Source organism: Nelumbo lutea, chromosome 1 (genome assembly GCF_056320005.1).
Source record: "Nelumbo lutea isolate HS-2025 chromosome 1, American lotus-T2T, whole genome shotgun sequence".
Taxonomy (NCBI): Eukaryota; Viridiplantae; Streptophyta; class Magnoliopsida; order Proteales; family Nelumbonaceae; genus Nelumbo; species Nelumbo lutea.
Window position 1 is genome coordinate 215,608,575 of NC_142684.1, and position 12,674 is coordinate 215,621,248.

General features: G+C 33.4%; 1 protein-coding gene across 1 annotated transcript; it reads left to right on the forward strand.

The window, feature by feature from the left end:
- The first annotated feature begins 381 nt into the window (after window positions 1-381).
- On the forward strand, window positions 382-9,986 carry LOC148880943 (bark storage protein A-like). The gene is made up of 6 exons (XM_088963063.1): window positions 382-875; window positions 5,664-5,731; window positions 5,830-5,985; window positions 6,129-6,320; window positions 9,002-9,181; window positions 9,725-9,986. The coding sequence occupies exons 1-6, from the start codon at window positions 617-619 to the stop codon at window positions 9,908-9,910; spliced, it is 1,041 nt and encodes a 346-aa protein (XP_088819189.1). The 5' UTR covers window positions 382-616; the 3' UTR covers window positions 9,911-9,986.
- The last annotated feature ends 2,688 nt before the right edge of the window (window positions 9,987-12,674 follow it).

Below are 12,674 nucleotides of genomic sequence, written 5' to 3' on the forward strand. Positions count from 1 at the left end.
TGGGGCCACCGGATAGGTATCAGACAAGTTTAACGGTGGATCTGAGGGCTCTTAAGGTGAAATTTGGGTTTTATAGGTTTTTGGATGTTTTGGATAAATTGGAAGAATCCGATCGAGTGTTTGGAGTGAATTGGAGCATCAAGCGAAGAACCAAGCAAAGATCGGGTGCTAACGATAAGAATATGCTTAATTTTTTCCCTTTTTTGGTAGAATATGGTATAAATAGATTATACAAAATGTTTTTATTAAGCAAAAGACCAAAATGACCTTAAACTTGATGATGTATCAAATAAATTAACCACGTGACTGTACGATATATATATATATATATATATATATATTTATTTATTTATTTAATGGTTGAAACCGGACTTTAGATATGATGAGCATCTCATCCAACCTCACATCTCAAAGGTACACAACTTACAAGACCAACCAAAACCACCCACCAATCCAATAAACCATGACGCCCAGTACACCTCTCTCATTACCCTCATCCGACACACTCCCAACTACCCACCAAGATGGATATAATTTCGAAGATAGTCGCTCGCAAATGAAACCAACATCATCGTCAGCCTAAACAACGAACGACTATCCGTCAATCTTGGATGGGATGGAGGGCATGGTTGCCTCGAGATGGTGGCGGTGGACTGGATTGGAGGTTGCAGTAGCAGTTTTGAGTTTCTTGCTTCTGCTGCGGGGCTCCACCCAGGTGAGGTCGAGTCATCCTTCACATGGGGTAATCGATAAAGTCAACCGGAATGGAGGGCCGTACATTGGATTAGTCATGGCTTTTTCTATTGAGCTTGACGCCCTTCTTTACTCTGGTCTCTTCGTCCCCAACTCCGATGTCCCTTGGGTTGACTTATCTGGTAAGACTCTCTCTCTCTCTCAATTGGCCACAGCAACTTTACTCATGCCGTAGCTTTAGATCGACACCAGTTCTGCGGCGGGTTCCATGCGTGTTCGCTCGTGATTGGGGTTACGGGTTACGTATCCTGCTTTGCACGCCCGTGTTCGCAGCAGATCTCGGCGCTTATTAGATCTCGGACACTGATTTGAGCGATATGCCTTCTACACTTTCTCTGCGCACTGCGGCTAACGGGCTAATAGGGGTGCAAATCGGGGCCGGGTTTGGTCGGGTTGAGGCCAATTCTAGTACAATCCTAAGTTTTAAACCTCCAACCCTGACCCTAACCCAATTCAACCTACCCAAACTAAATTCCTTCAACCTAGGTTGGGCCCAGCCCTCCTAAAAATTTTGTAGAACTTCTTAATCTTAAATCTGAACTCAACTTTTTTATTACATATTTTAGTTGTATGTTTTATTAGTATTTATTTGTTGATGTTTTTATTGGTTTTTTAAATATAAAATTCAGAAAAAAAAATGTTTGAAATGACTATAGTTTATTATGATAACTTATAAAACATCTTTAATGGGCATCAAGATATGGGTGGCAAACAGCAAAGAGGAAATAAGGAATAAAATATTTAGAAAACATAAAATATGTTATCAAAGTTTTAGTTTTTCCAATTAGTATTAAGTGAAGTGATTATCTTAAATGAAATAAATGATAGTATGTGGTAGTGGCTATAAAATTATCATGCATCTAAAAAAAATCAATGTATGATCATGTATATAACGTATATTTATATATGATATGTACTATAGAGTCGGATTCGGGTTATCTAAGGGATCAACCCTAACCCAATCTAAAGTAAATCAGGTTCATAAATTTCAACCTTAACCCTAACCCAAGCATCAATCCGACCCATTTGGGTTGGATTCGGGATAAGCCATGGGGTAAAGCCGTAAAGGTAAAACTAGAAATCACGACTGTGTTCACTACGGCCCCTCTTTGAATAACACGAAGTGACATCAAGGCAATACAAGTATACAACGAAGGTCATGATTTACAATTTTAGCCAACGTTGTAGCAAAAGTTTAACAGTGATATATAGTTTTAACAGGAGCTCGGATCTACTACTCACAGCAAACCTCAGACGCACATCTCACCATGTATCGAATTCATCTCCCGTACTTTCGTGCTTTTATGGGAGATGTTCTCAATACATGATTGGATGTGCCTGCGAGGCTGGTGTAAGGTGCGCACATATGGCATATACCAATTTGTTTAACAGTAATAATATCTTCTGTACATAATTATATAATTATAGGAAAATTTCTAATTAGTACTTTGCACATACTTTGGGCCTATGTTACTTTGGTCCCTGAACTTTAAAATGCGACAATTCAATACTCAAGCTTTTAAAACGTGATAATTCAATATCTACCGTTAATTAACTGTTAACCAGCCATTAAGTGGCATTTGAAAAAGACACAAATGACCTTCAAGTGTTATTTAATTTTCTTTATCAACCATCTAAATGTTGACAAAAATTAACAGTCCCAAATATTGGCCTTTTCAATTCAAGAAAGTTGGGATCATGTTTGAGTGAGCATTCTAGTGACCCCAACTTTCTTGAATAGAAGAGACAAGGATTTGAGACTTAATTTTTTGTCAATGTTTGGATGGTTGATAAAGAAAATATATGACATTTAAAGGGCATTTGTGTCATTTGAATGTTTTGAAAGCTCGAATACTAAATTGTCGAATTTTGAAGTTCGGGGACCAAAGTGGCACTAGGTCCAAAGTACAAGGCACTAATTGAGAATTTCATGAAAAGAATGATGGAGGGATTTCTTGCTTATCACATATTGTATTGTGTATATAGTCAACTTGTTCATATGTTGTATCATATATGGTAACCTAATCAAGATTAAGAATGTAGGAGAGTTTGAAATAGAATGAGAGAGTATGAGAATTGTGTTATAAGAATGATGGAGGATAAGGTTATTTATAGGAAATGAAAATAATTTAATTGTCTAAAATACCTAAAAACTTGTTATTTTTTAGTTGTTGAGAGGATATTTTGGTCATTATAAAATCATTTATCATTTTATCCAAATTCCCTCCAAACTAGTTCTTATATTCTTGGGTGGGTTGTGCTTGGCCCACTGTCGGCTTGTAGGGCATGTTGTGCCAGCCCATGGACTTGAAACTCCTGATCTAGCACGACCCATATGATCGTGCCATGCCTGACACTACCCACGGTCCATCGTGTCAGGCCACAAGCAACACACCCTGATTTACACCTCTAAATGTAATGAGCGAACATGTAGTATTTTATTCTTTTCCTTAGGGATGGCAATTTCCCCTGTAAAATCGAGGCCCTGCCTTGCCCCACCCCGCTTTACCCTAAATAGGGTGGGTTTTCCCCAACCCTAAATAGGGACGGGGAAAATATTTTTTCCCCAAACCGAGGATGGGGCAGGGACAGGTTTTGTATATAATTCCCTGAATTGGCCCCAAACCCGAAGGTAAATTAATAAAATATCTCTAGGTTTAATATTGATATTTAAAATATCTCCAAGTTTTTCCTAAATTCTTAAAATCTTAGCATCCCATAATTTCATTTTTGAATTATCCATAAAGTGTTATAATTCAATTCTTAAAATAACCCCAAATTCTTATATCCTATATGTAAATTGTCCATTAAATAAATAATTTTTAAGTAGTTGCTTTAGAGTGGGGAAAATTCGGCCTAATAGAGAGTGAATGCCCCGCCCCCAAACCCACTTTACCACCAGAAACGGGGCAGAGTATCTTGACTATGGGGCAGGAATGAGGAGGGGTGCCCTGCCCCAAATCGGCCCCGTTGCCATTCCTACTTCGCCTTCTACAAATTTTTCTTCTGTTTTTCTTCTTTGTAGAAAGTAGAATATTTAATATATTAAGATGCCGAGATTCAGGCTCACTTCAAGGTTGGCATGGTTATATATTGTAACACTTAAAAATTAAAAACAAGCCAATAAGCAGCCATTTCAGTTATTTACCCACTTACCCCAAGAATTCAAGTATTTTCCCCCTCCAACCGAAAAAAAAAAACAAAAGAAAAAGAAAAGCCGTGTTCCCTAAACGTTAAACCACAATTTATTTTATGTCAGAATCTGATTCTTGCTCCAATAAAATCTTGCAGATTTTTGTTTAGATTTAATATTCAAATGAAATTATAGAGGTTTTTTTTTTCTATATCAATAAAATGATACTTGTTATTTTTTCTGGTTTGGTTCGGAGAAAATGGAGGTATTTTTAGTCAATTAAGGCTTAAGAGAAAAGGGCAAGGAAAAAGAAAATAACAAAAGTTCAGGTGGATATTCTTATAATTTAACGCATTCTGTCATTTGACTTAATGCCCAAGGGGTGTTTGTTACAAACTGTATTTGGTTGCAATGCAAATAAATTTGGATTGATGCAAAACTATGACAGTACAAATGATTTGAATGTAAATTCTGATTTATTTTTGTTTTAAATTTTTAGCTTAATCTGTTTGATTGCAATACAAATAAAGTAAATTAGGACATGAAACTGAATAAAGTTAAACCTAAAACAAAATTAAATGAAAATTTGTATTTCTTTTTTCATTTGTACCCAACACATTTGTACTAGTGCAAATAAAATTGCATTGCAACCAAACACAGCCAAAGTGAAAGTTCAAGGGGTATTTGTCACTAACCCCATAATACAAGGGGGTCTTTGTAAATTTATCCAAACCTTTAATAGGGGTGCAAGTTGGACAAGTTACATTGGATTTAAAATGTCCCTAAGAAATGAGCTAGTGAGATCAAGCCTAATTTTTTCTTTATGCAAATGTATGTATGTATATATGTATGCATAGTTGAGTTAAGTTTGGGGGCTAGTCCATTTTCAACCCCTAAAAATAAAGCAACCTAAAGTTTTGGGCCTTGGCCTAGCCCAAAGACTAAAATTCAAAGGTCAGATCATGTAAAAATGTGGGCTAGGTTAATAGCAGGCTTAGATTGGGACTGCCTAAGGATTTGGTTAACAAACATGCACATGCGTGGTAATTTTAGATGATAATGATGATAGTAATAATATGGGCTCAAAATTTTCTACATTATTTATATGATGAGATGTGTTCAAATTGTTTTTCTTTTACAAAATTTCTGTATCTACTTGTAATTTTATTGTGCTTTTATGTCATTTTAATTTGTATTATTTGATTATGACATCAAAGGTTAATATATTTGACCCAAAAGGTGAAAATGTTGACATGCTAAAAACAGAAAAACAATTTCATTTTTGTATTTCATTTCAATCATAAAAAAAAAATCAAATTGTTTAGTATGATTCATATAAAATATGTGCTGAGATTTTTCTAAATGAGAGATAACTGAAATTAGTACTTTAAATATAATAATTATTGAAAGGGAATTGAATGAGATGAAAAATAATAATTCAAATTACAGTTTCTGCCCTCACATTAGATAGAGGCCACATTCTGTGTGTGTCCCGCTGCTAGTAGGAAGTTTTAGATGATACATCAACTTCTGAATCCCAAATCTAATGTCTACACTGTGTTTGATTAAATGTTAAAACTAGATGATAAGAGCAGCTAATCAAGGCCAGAGGCCCCTAGGGAGTGTGTTCAGTTCATAATTCAACTGGATTAACTGAACAGAGTTACATTAGAACCGTGTCGTTCAATTCACAATTGGCTTAAATATGTGGTTCTTTTAATTTTAGGTATGTGTCGTTTATATTTTTGGAACTGATTTTGTTGCAACGATTGGTCAGGGAGGATATTCAACATCGGAAGCATACAAGGTGTAGATGTTATTTACGTAATGTCGGGAGAACAAACGGTAAAACCCAGTTTCTCTTCTCCCAATGAACAACGTTGAGTTGCAGAGGTGGTATTGACATTTTCTTTGTCTAACATTCTTTTGCACGGTGTATTTAGCTGAATTCGGGCATTACTGTGCAAATCCTTCTTGACGCCTTTGAGATTCGAGGGATTGTTCATTATGGGATTGCTGGAAGCTCAAACGACTCATTGTCACTGGGTGATGTTAGCGTGCCAAAATATCTTGCCTTTACTGATTCTTGGAAATGGATGGTAACCATTAACGAAGCAAACAAAACAGTTGTTAACTGATGCCTAATTTATTGAAACATTAATTTGTACTGAATGATGGATTTAGTTAGTATAGAGAGGGAGAGAAGTAAGTCGAAGCTAATTACTTGTATTTCCAATTTCAGGGATTCAAATCTGAGAAAGGAGAATTGCCTGAATTGAAGTTTGGAGCGTATAACTTACCTATCAAGGGAGAGAATCTATTGGCGAAAATCGAGTTTACACCCCAAGAGCTGTACTCTAATGGCGAACCGGTGAAAGAGGTTTTCTGGCTTGAGGTTGATCCGACATGGTTCAATGTTTCCATTCAGCTTCAGGTCAGAAATATTGAACTTAGCAAAATACTTGTTTTCTATTTATTCTTTAACATTTTTATTAGGGTAAAAGACTTTAATATACCCTGGGTTTTTGTTTATTGACTTAAAAACATACCCTTAATTTTGCAAAAGACTTGTATGCACCTTTGTTTTTTTGCACATGGAAATAGCATCCAGCAAACTTAAAACAACAGTATTTTTTATTTGGATTCATTCTATTGCAATAAAGATAGGAGGTGGAATCCAGCCAGAAAAGAAGGTAGGCTGAAACCTGGTTGAATTTCAGACCCTGTGACAAGATTGTAAACACCCTTCTGGTTGAATTTCTGACATTGTCTACGAGTTGAATTTCAGACCCTGTGACAAAAATTATAGTCTTCGGCCCCTTCCTATAGTGAAGTTTTTGATCTGTTCTCCACGGCTTTCAACTCTTGCGAACACGATTATAAAGTCTTTAATGGCTTCTGCTGAATTGGTTCATCTTTCAGCCTTTGCTATAAACCTTTTGTCTGTTTTCTCAACTTTGGTTCATCTTTCACCATTATAAAGTCTTTAACGGCTTCCTGTTTGGCTTCTACGGCTTTAATAATAGTATTTTACGTATTAAAAAAAGGATAAAAAAATGTTATGTGAACACAAGTTCTAGTGAACCTGAAAGTGATGACATCACATATGTGTGCAACTGAACACAAGTTTTAGTCGGTTGTAACATGTTATGTGATGTCGTCATTTTACATGTTTTAATTTACAGAATTGCTGCCTTACGGAAAGAAAAATTACAGAACTGGTTACACTTAAAATTTGTTTACAAAAGAGCAAGGTAGCACCATTTCGTTGCAACCCAAATTCGAAACACGTACAGAGTACTCAGTTTTCTTGGCCTCATTGAGGCATTTTTTCGAACAGTGGGGTGGGTTGGTGGGTAAGTTGGGCGGGGGGTGGCCTAGCATTTGTTGCAAACCAAATTCGAAATACATACAAAGTAATCAATTTTCCTGGCTTTGGTTGCTGGCTTCATTGAGTCATTTTTTTCGAACAATGGAGTGGGCTGGCGGGTAAGTAGGGCAGGGGGTGGCCTAAAATATGGGCTGGGTGTGCCCAGGGGAAGGGAGACCAGGGGCAAGGGGAGGAGGTCTTTTGCTTCTGCTGCACTTGGAGAAGGGAATGTTGGGCCAACTGGCCAAGGTATGCAAACCTAGCATATGGGGGAGTTGGTGTGTGGGTTGGAGAGGGTTTATATGGACTTGGTCCTTTCATACATTTCGTAAAACATGTGGCGGCCATCTCTGTTTTTCACCAAGATCAATTTGTAAACATTAGTAATTATTAATAGGGCAAAGAAAGGTAAAATGGGGTTTTAAAAAATTGAATAGGCCGCATAACCTCATATTTAACTGTTACTAGTATGTGTGTACGTGCTTTGTACATGACAATTTTTGATGATGATAATTATATTTATAATATATCCAAAATTTTTTATAAAATTTATGAATTTTTATTTTTTGTTTTTTATTATTAATCAGATGTAGATTGCAAAATCCAAATCTTATTACATAAACATCTCACCCAAATATTATCAATAAAAATAATTCTTGTTTATTACACTTAATTTGATTAATAAAAAATATCATAAATGTGTTTAATTTTTTCTATATTTTTTGTAATTTTTTATATTTATTTCTATTTTAAAAATTTTATTACCTAACTGTGACTTCAAAGGTTACCTAACTATAAAATTTATGAATTTTTATTTTTTGTTTTTTATTATTAATCAGATGTAGATTGAAAAATCCAAATCTTATTACATAAACATCTCACCCAAATATTATCAATAAAAATAACTCTTGTTTATTACACTTAATTTGATTAATAAAAAATATCATAAATGTGTTTAATTTTTTGTAATTTTTCATATTTATTTCTATTTTAAAAATTGTATTATCTAACTATGACTTCAAAGGTTAATAATCAATTTGATTTAGATGGTTGAATTACTTAGCCACCTTGGATAAAGAATGATTTTGTTTTTGAGTTGGTTTTAAAATATGTGGATTATATTGTTAAAAATATTGACATAAATCAAATTAGTTGTATTTATTAGTGAAAAATAACTTAAAAATATAGGATTTAATAAGTGAAAATAAGATTTACTACCTTAAATATAAGACTTAATGAGAGGGGATTAAATGGGGTGGAAAGTAATAATTGAAGTTACATTTTCAATCATAGATTAAATACAAAAATATAGCAATTTTAGAAGCCATTCAAGCTGGCATTAAAACTATAATAAAATAACTTTTATACCCTATCTCTAAAGAAATAAAGGATAATTTTAGTTCAAAAAAAAAATTTCACAGTGCATCTACACTTTTATATATAGTATAGATATGTATTAACACTTTTTCTTAAAATAAAACATATATTTAATTCTAATGGGTCAACCCACAAGGTACATATATGTCCTTTTGCAAAAGTCAGGGTATGTTTTAGTCAATTAACCAGAACCTAGTTGTATTTAAAGCATTTTTATTATTTATTAATTTATTAAAAATTACTTATAAGATCTTTTGGATCAAACATGGACTTCGTAGAATACAATTTGGTACAATAATCAACTAAGACTATTAATGTTTTAGCCAGAGATACGATGAAAGAGATTTCCTATCATTTATTGATTACAGGATACGAAGCTACAACAGTGCGTGAATGAGACGTACTGTTTGCCGCACACCCCAAAAGTTGTCAATGGATTGAGAGCTTCAACTGCTGATATATTCGTTGATAATGCAGCATTCAGAGAGTTTCTTTTCAAAGAGCTCGAGGTCTCAACGGTAGATGAAGAGAGTGCTGCTGTTGTAATGGTTAGTGAATTGTTTCTATTTACTCTCTCAGTTTGAAAATAGTACACTATGCAAATATATACGGTGTAAATAGATATAAAATAATACATTTTTGTAATTTTCTAGTTTGGGAAGAACGCAATACAAATATATTCCACATAAAACCTTAGGCTCAGTTTGGAAGTAATACAAATGTAAATATGTATAGTGCAAAACCTTATATTTTGTATGTATTTGCACCGTACATATTTGCATTTGTACTCCTTCCAAACTGAACTTTATTTACAATATTTCAAAGGTTTGTATTTATATTGTACATATTTATATTTGTACTCTTTTAAAATTGGACCTTAACTCAATTTAAAAGAAGAACAAATACAAATATGTACTATACAAATACATACAAAATAATATAAAATATAAGATTTTCACTCTACAAATTTATATTTGTACTCTTTACAAACTGAGCCTTAATAATTAATCTACTGAAATAAAGAAAGTTCATTGGGCTGTGTATTTACTATAGTTCTTAAGAGGCTGGTGGTGGTGTGATTGGATTTGCAGGTAGCCACGTCAAATGGGGTGCCTTCTATTGTGTTTCGAGGGGTATCAGATTTGGCAGGTGGAGCTTATCAGAAGGTTTCATCAAGTCTGTATTCTTTAGCAGCTTTTAATGCCTTCAACGTTGCGGTAGAGTTTATTGAATTGATTGGTAAAGAAAATATAATTCCTTACCTAAAGGAGTCTTAAGTAACTACATTTTCTTTTCAGAAAAGTGACTCCTGCGGCTCTGTGCGATAAGGCCAATAAATTTTACGTTTACCCATCTTTCTCTCCATCCATAAGTTGTTCTTGTTGATGAGTTCGGATCTCCTACCCACACCTATCCATATGAGATCCTAATCATACATTAGGAACATCTCATGCTCTGATATGTTATTATACGTGGAGAGATGTTCCCAATGCACGGAGGTAATATTTAGTGGAAAATGTGAATAGAGTTTTTGTGGGTAAGATCTCGAGTCTATAATAATAGAATAAAAGAAAGGAAAAAAACAAAAGAAATCTCCCTTTCCCATTTTAGGCACCTACCCTTAATGACTACAAGTTTGGGCTTAATCAGGAAGTATAGAACACTGTGAGTAGGGATATAAACAAATTGAGTTAAGCAAAATTTCAATTCATATTCAATTAGAAAATTTGATATCCAAATTCGATTTGATATATGATGGACATTGAAAATTAATATTCCAATTGAATTGGATTAAATGGTTGAATATTCAGTCTGATTCGAAATTGACTCATTAATTGTTTAAGGTAACTTACTGTTATAAAGCACAAATATTTTATTTATATAAAATATATAAATAAATAAATAAAACTCTTAATTAATTTTATTCATTGAATATTATATATATGAATTAAATGTTATACACACTAGTATCCATGAATGCATAGGTTTTGTTAAGCGAATTTGAATTTGAAGCATAAGGAGGCCTATGACATTCTCAAGTGAGTTGAATCCGTCTAAGTCTAACTCCAGGATTATTTTTAGGTTATGTCTGCTGGTTTGACTACTATCCAATGTTTACTTAAAATGATAGTGCTGAATTTCCAATGTAACCTTCTTTGTTCAAAAATTCAATAATATTAATTAACTAGTAGGGACCCGTGCAATGTACAGGAAATCTAGAAGATTTAATAATTTTATTTACTATTAATTAATATTAAATTAATAATCAAAATTTGGTGTTAATTGACTAAAAGTATTCAAAGTTATTGTTAATGTCTATAATTTTAATAATTGTATTTTTCATTTAATGTTGATTTATAGAAAATAGTTATTGTTAATTTAATATGAATACATATTTTTATTAAATTGTAGTAATTTTAATAATTGTTATTATTTTTATTATTTTTAAATGAAATTTCAAATAACTTTAAATAAATAAAAATAATTACAAAAGTTAACATTTTTTTTATTAATTTCACTAATAATTAACAATTATATAGGAATGACAACGGAGTGGGTTCAGGGTGGGGTACCCCATCCCTATCCCTGCCCCATAGTCAAGACACTCTACTCCATCCCCACCCTGTCCTCGTGTGTCAGGTAGGTTTAGGGCAAGGCAACCACTCCCCAATGTCGAGTGAGTTTAAAGGCAAGGCACTCCACTCTTCATCAAGATGGGGAATCCTCGAATTTCCTCGCCTCGTCCTCAGTATTGCGCAGGTTCAAGTAAAGGTGTAAATCGGGTCGTACTGTGCCAGCATGGCACAACTCGCATGTGGCCCACACTTTGTGTGGGCTGTGTTGTGCTGGCCCATGGGGCGTCTAGGGTCATGACTCCCCCTAGGATAATTTGGGGGGTCAATTCAGCACGACCAACACCTTGAGCCCACACAAGCCGGTGCCATACCGTGGGCTGGGCTGGTCCATGTGCTAAGCCTTGGGCCAAGCCAGGCTGAAAATCAGACCAAGTTATGAGAGGTCCATTTAAAAAAATAGAAAAATATGTTTAAATTTTTATTTCATATGATTTTTGAGGTATATAATTGTTTATATATACAATTAGACCTATTCATGGGCTTGGTAACCCAACGGCTCGGCCTAACCTAACTTGTTATTTTCCAAGCTTAGACAAGATTTCAGGCTCGTGGGCTCAAGCTCAAGCTTTCTCAAATTAGCCTAGCCTGATACTATTACATATATAAAAAAGTACTTATTTATATATAATAAATATAAATATCTATATATATGCTTCTTAAATTATTAACAAATATCAATTTACTATTAGGAAATATAAATTACTTTATTAATTTATTAAATTATTACTAAATTAATATAGTATTAGTTTATAAAAGTATACTGAAAATAAGACATTTTATGTACAAATTAGGCTTCAAGCTTGGGCTCAGGCTCGAGCTTCATGATTTATATAAGGGCTAGGCTTGGTCTTGCATATTTTTCGTTGATTAAGAGGCATGTGTTAATTATAAAACTATGATCTTTTACAAATTAAATTTTTTATTTAATTCTTGTCTAGTATAAAAAATATAATATTTCTGTATATATATATATATATATTAATATAAAATTTGTTATTTAAATATTATATAATAATATTTACCATATATGCATATAACTTCCAAGTTGAGCTTATTAGGGGTTATTTGGCTTGGGCCCTATCCGCTAAAGCCATTATTGGACTCCAAAAGTTTGATACTCAATTAGACTTCGAATCTAATTATCCCTGATAATGTGTGGGCATGGTGCATATCTAAGCTAGACCTAACTCAAAAGAAAATAGTTGCTTGAACTTGCAAATTTATATATCTAATAGTTGATTAAGTTATAAACAATTGTTACTTTTTATTAATTATTAATGTTGTAATTAATAATATTAATTAATTAATAGTATTAATTATTAACTATTGTAATTATAAAAAATACTATTAATTAAACTAACCCGTACCGTATGGGTTGTAAAACCTCAAAACCCATTCTTCAAGC

Coding starts and splice junctions, on each gene's coding strand:
- LOC148880943 (XM_088963063.1), top strand. CDS start 617: ATGGAGGGCATGGTTGCCTCGAGATGGTGGCGGTGGACTGGATTGGAG. Junction 5,986..6,128: donor CTGATTCTTGGAAATGGATG/GTAACCATTAAC, acceptor TTCCAATTTCAG/GGATTCAAATCTGAGAAAGG. Junction 6,321..9,001: donor ATGTTTCCATTCAGCTTCAG/GTCAGAAATATT, acceptor TATTGATTACAG/GATACGAAGCTACAACAGTG.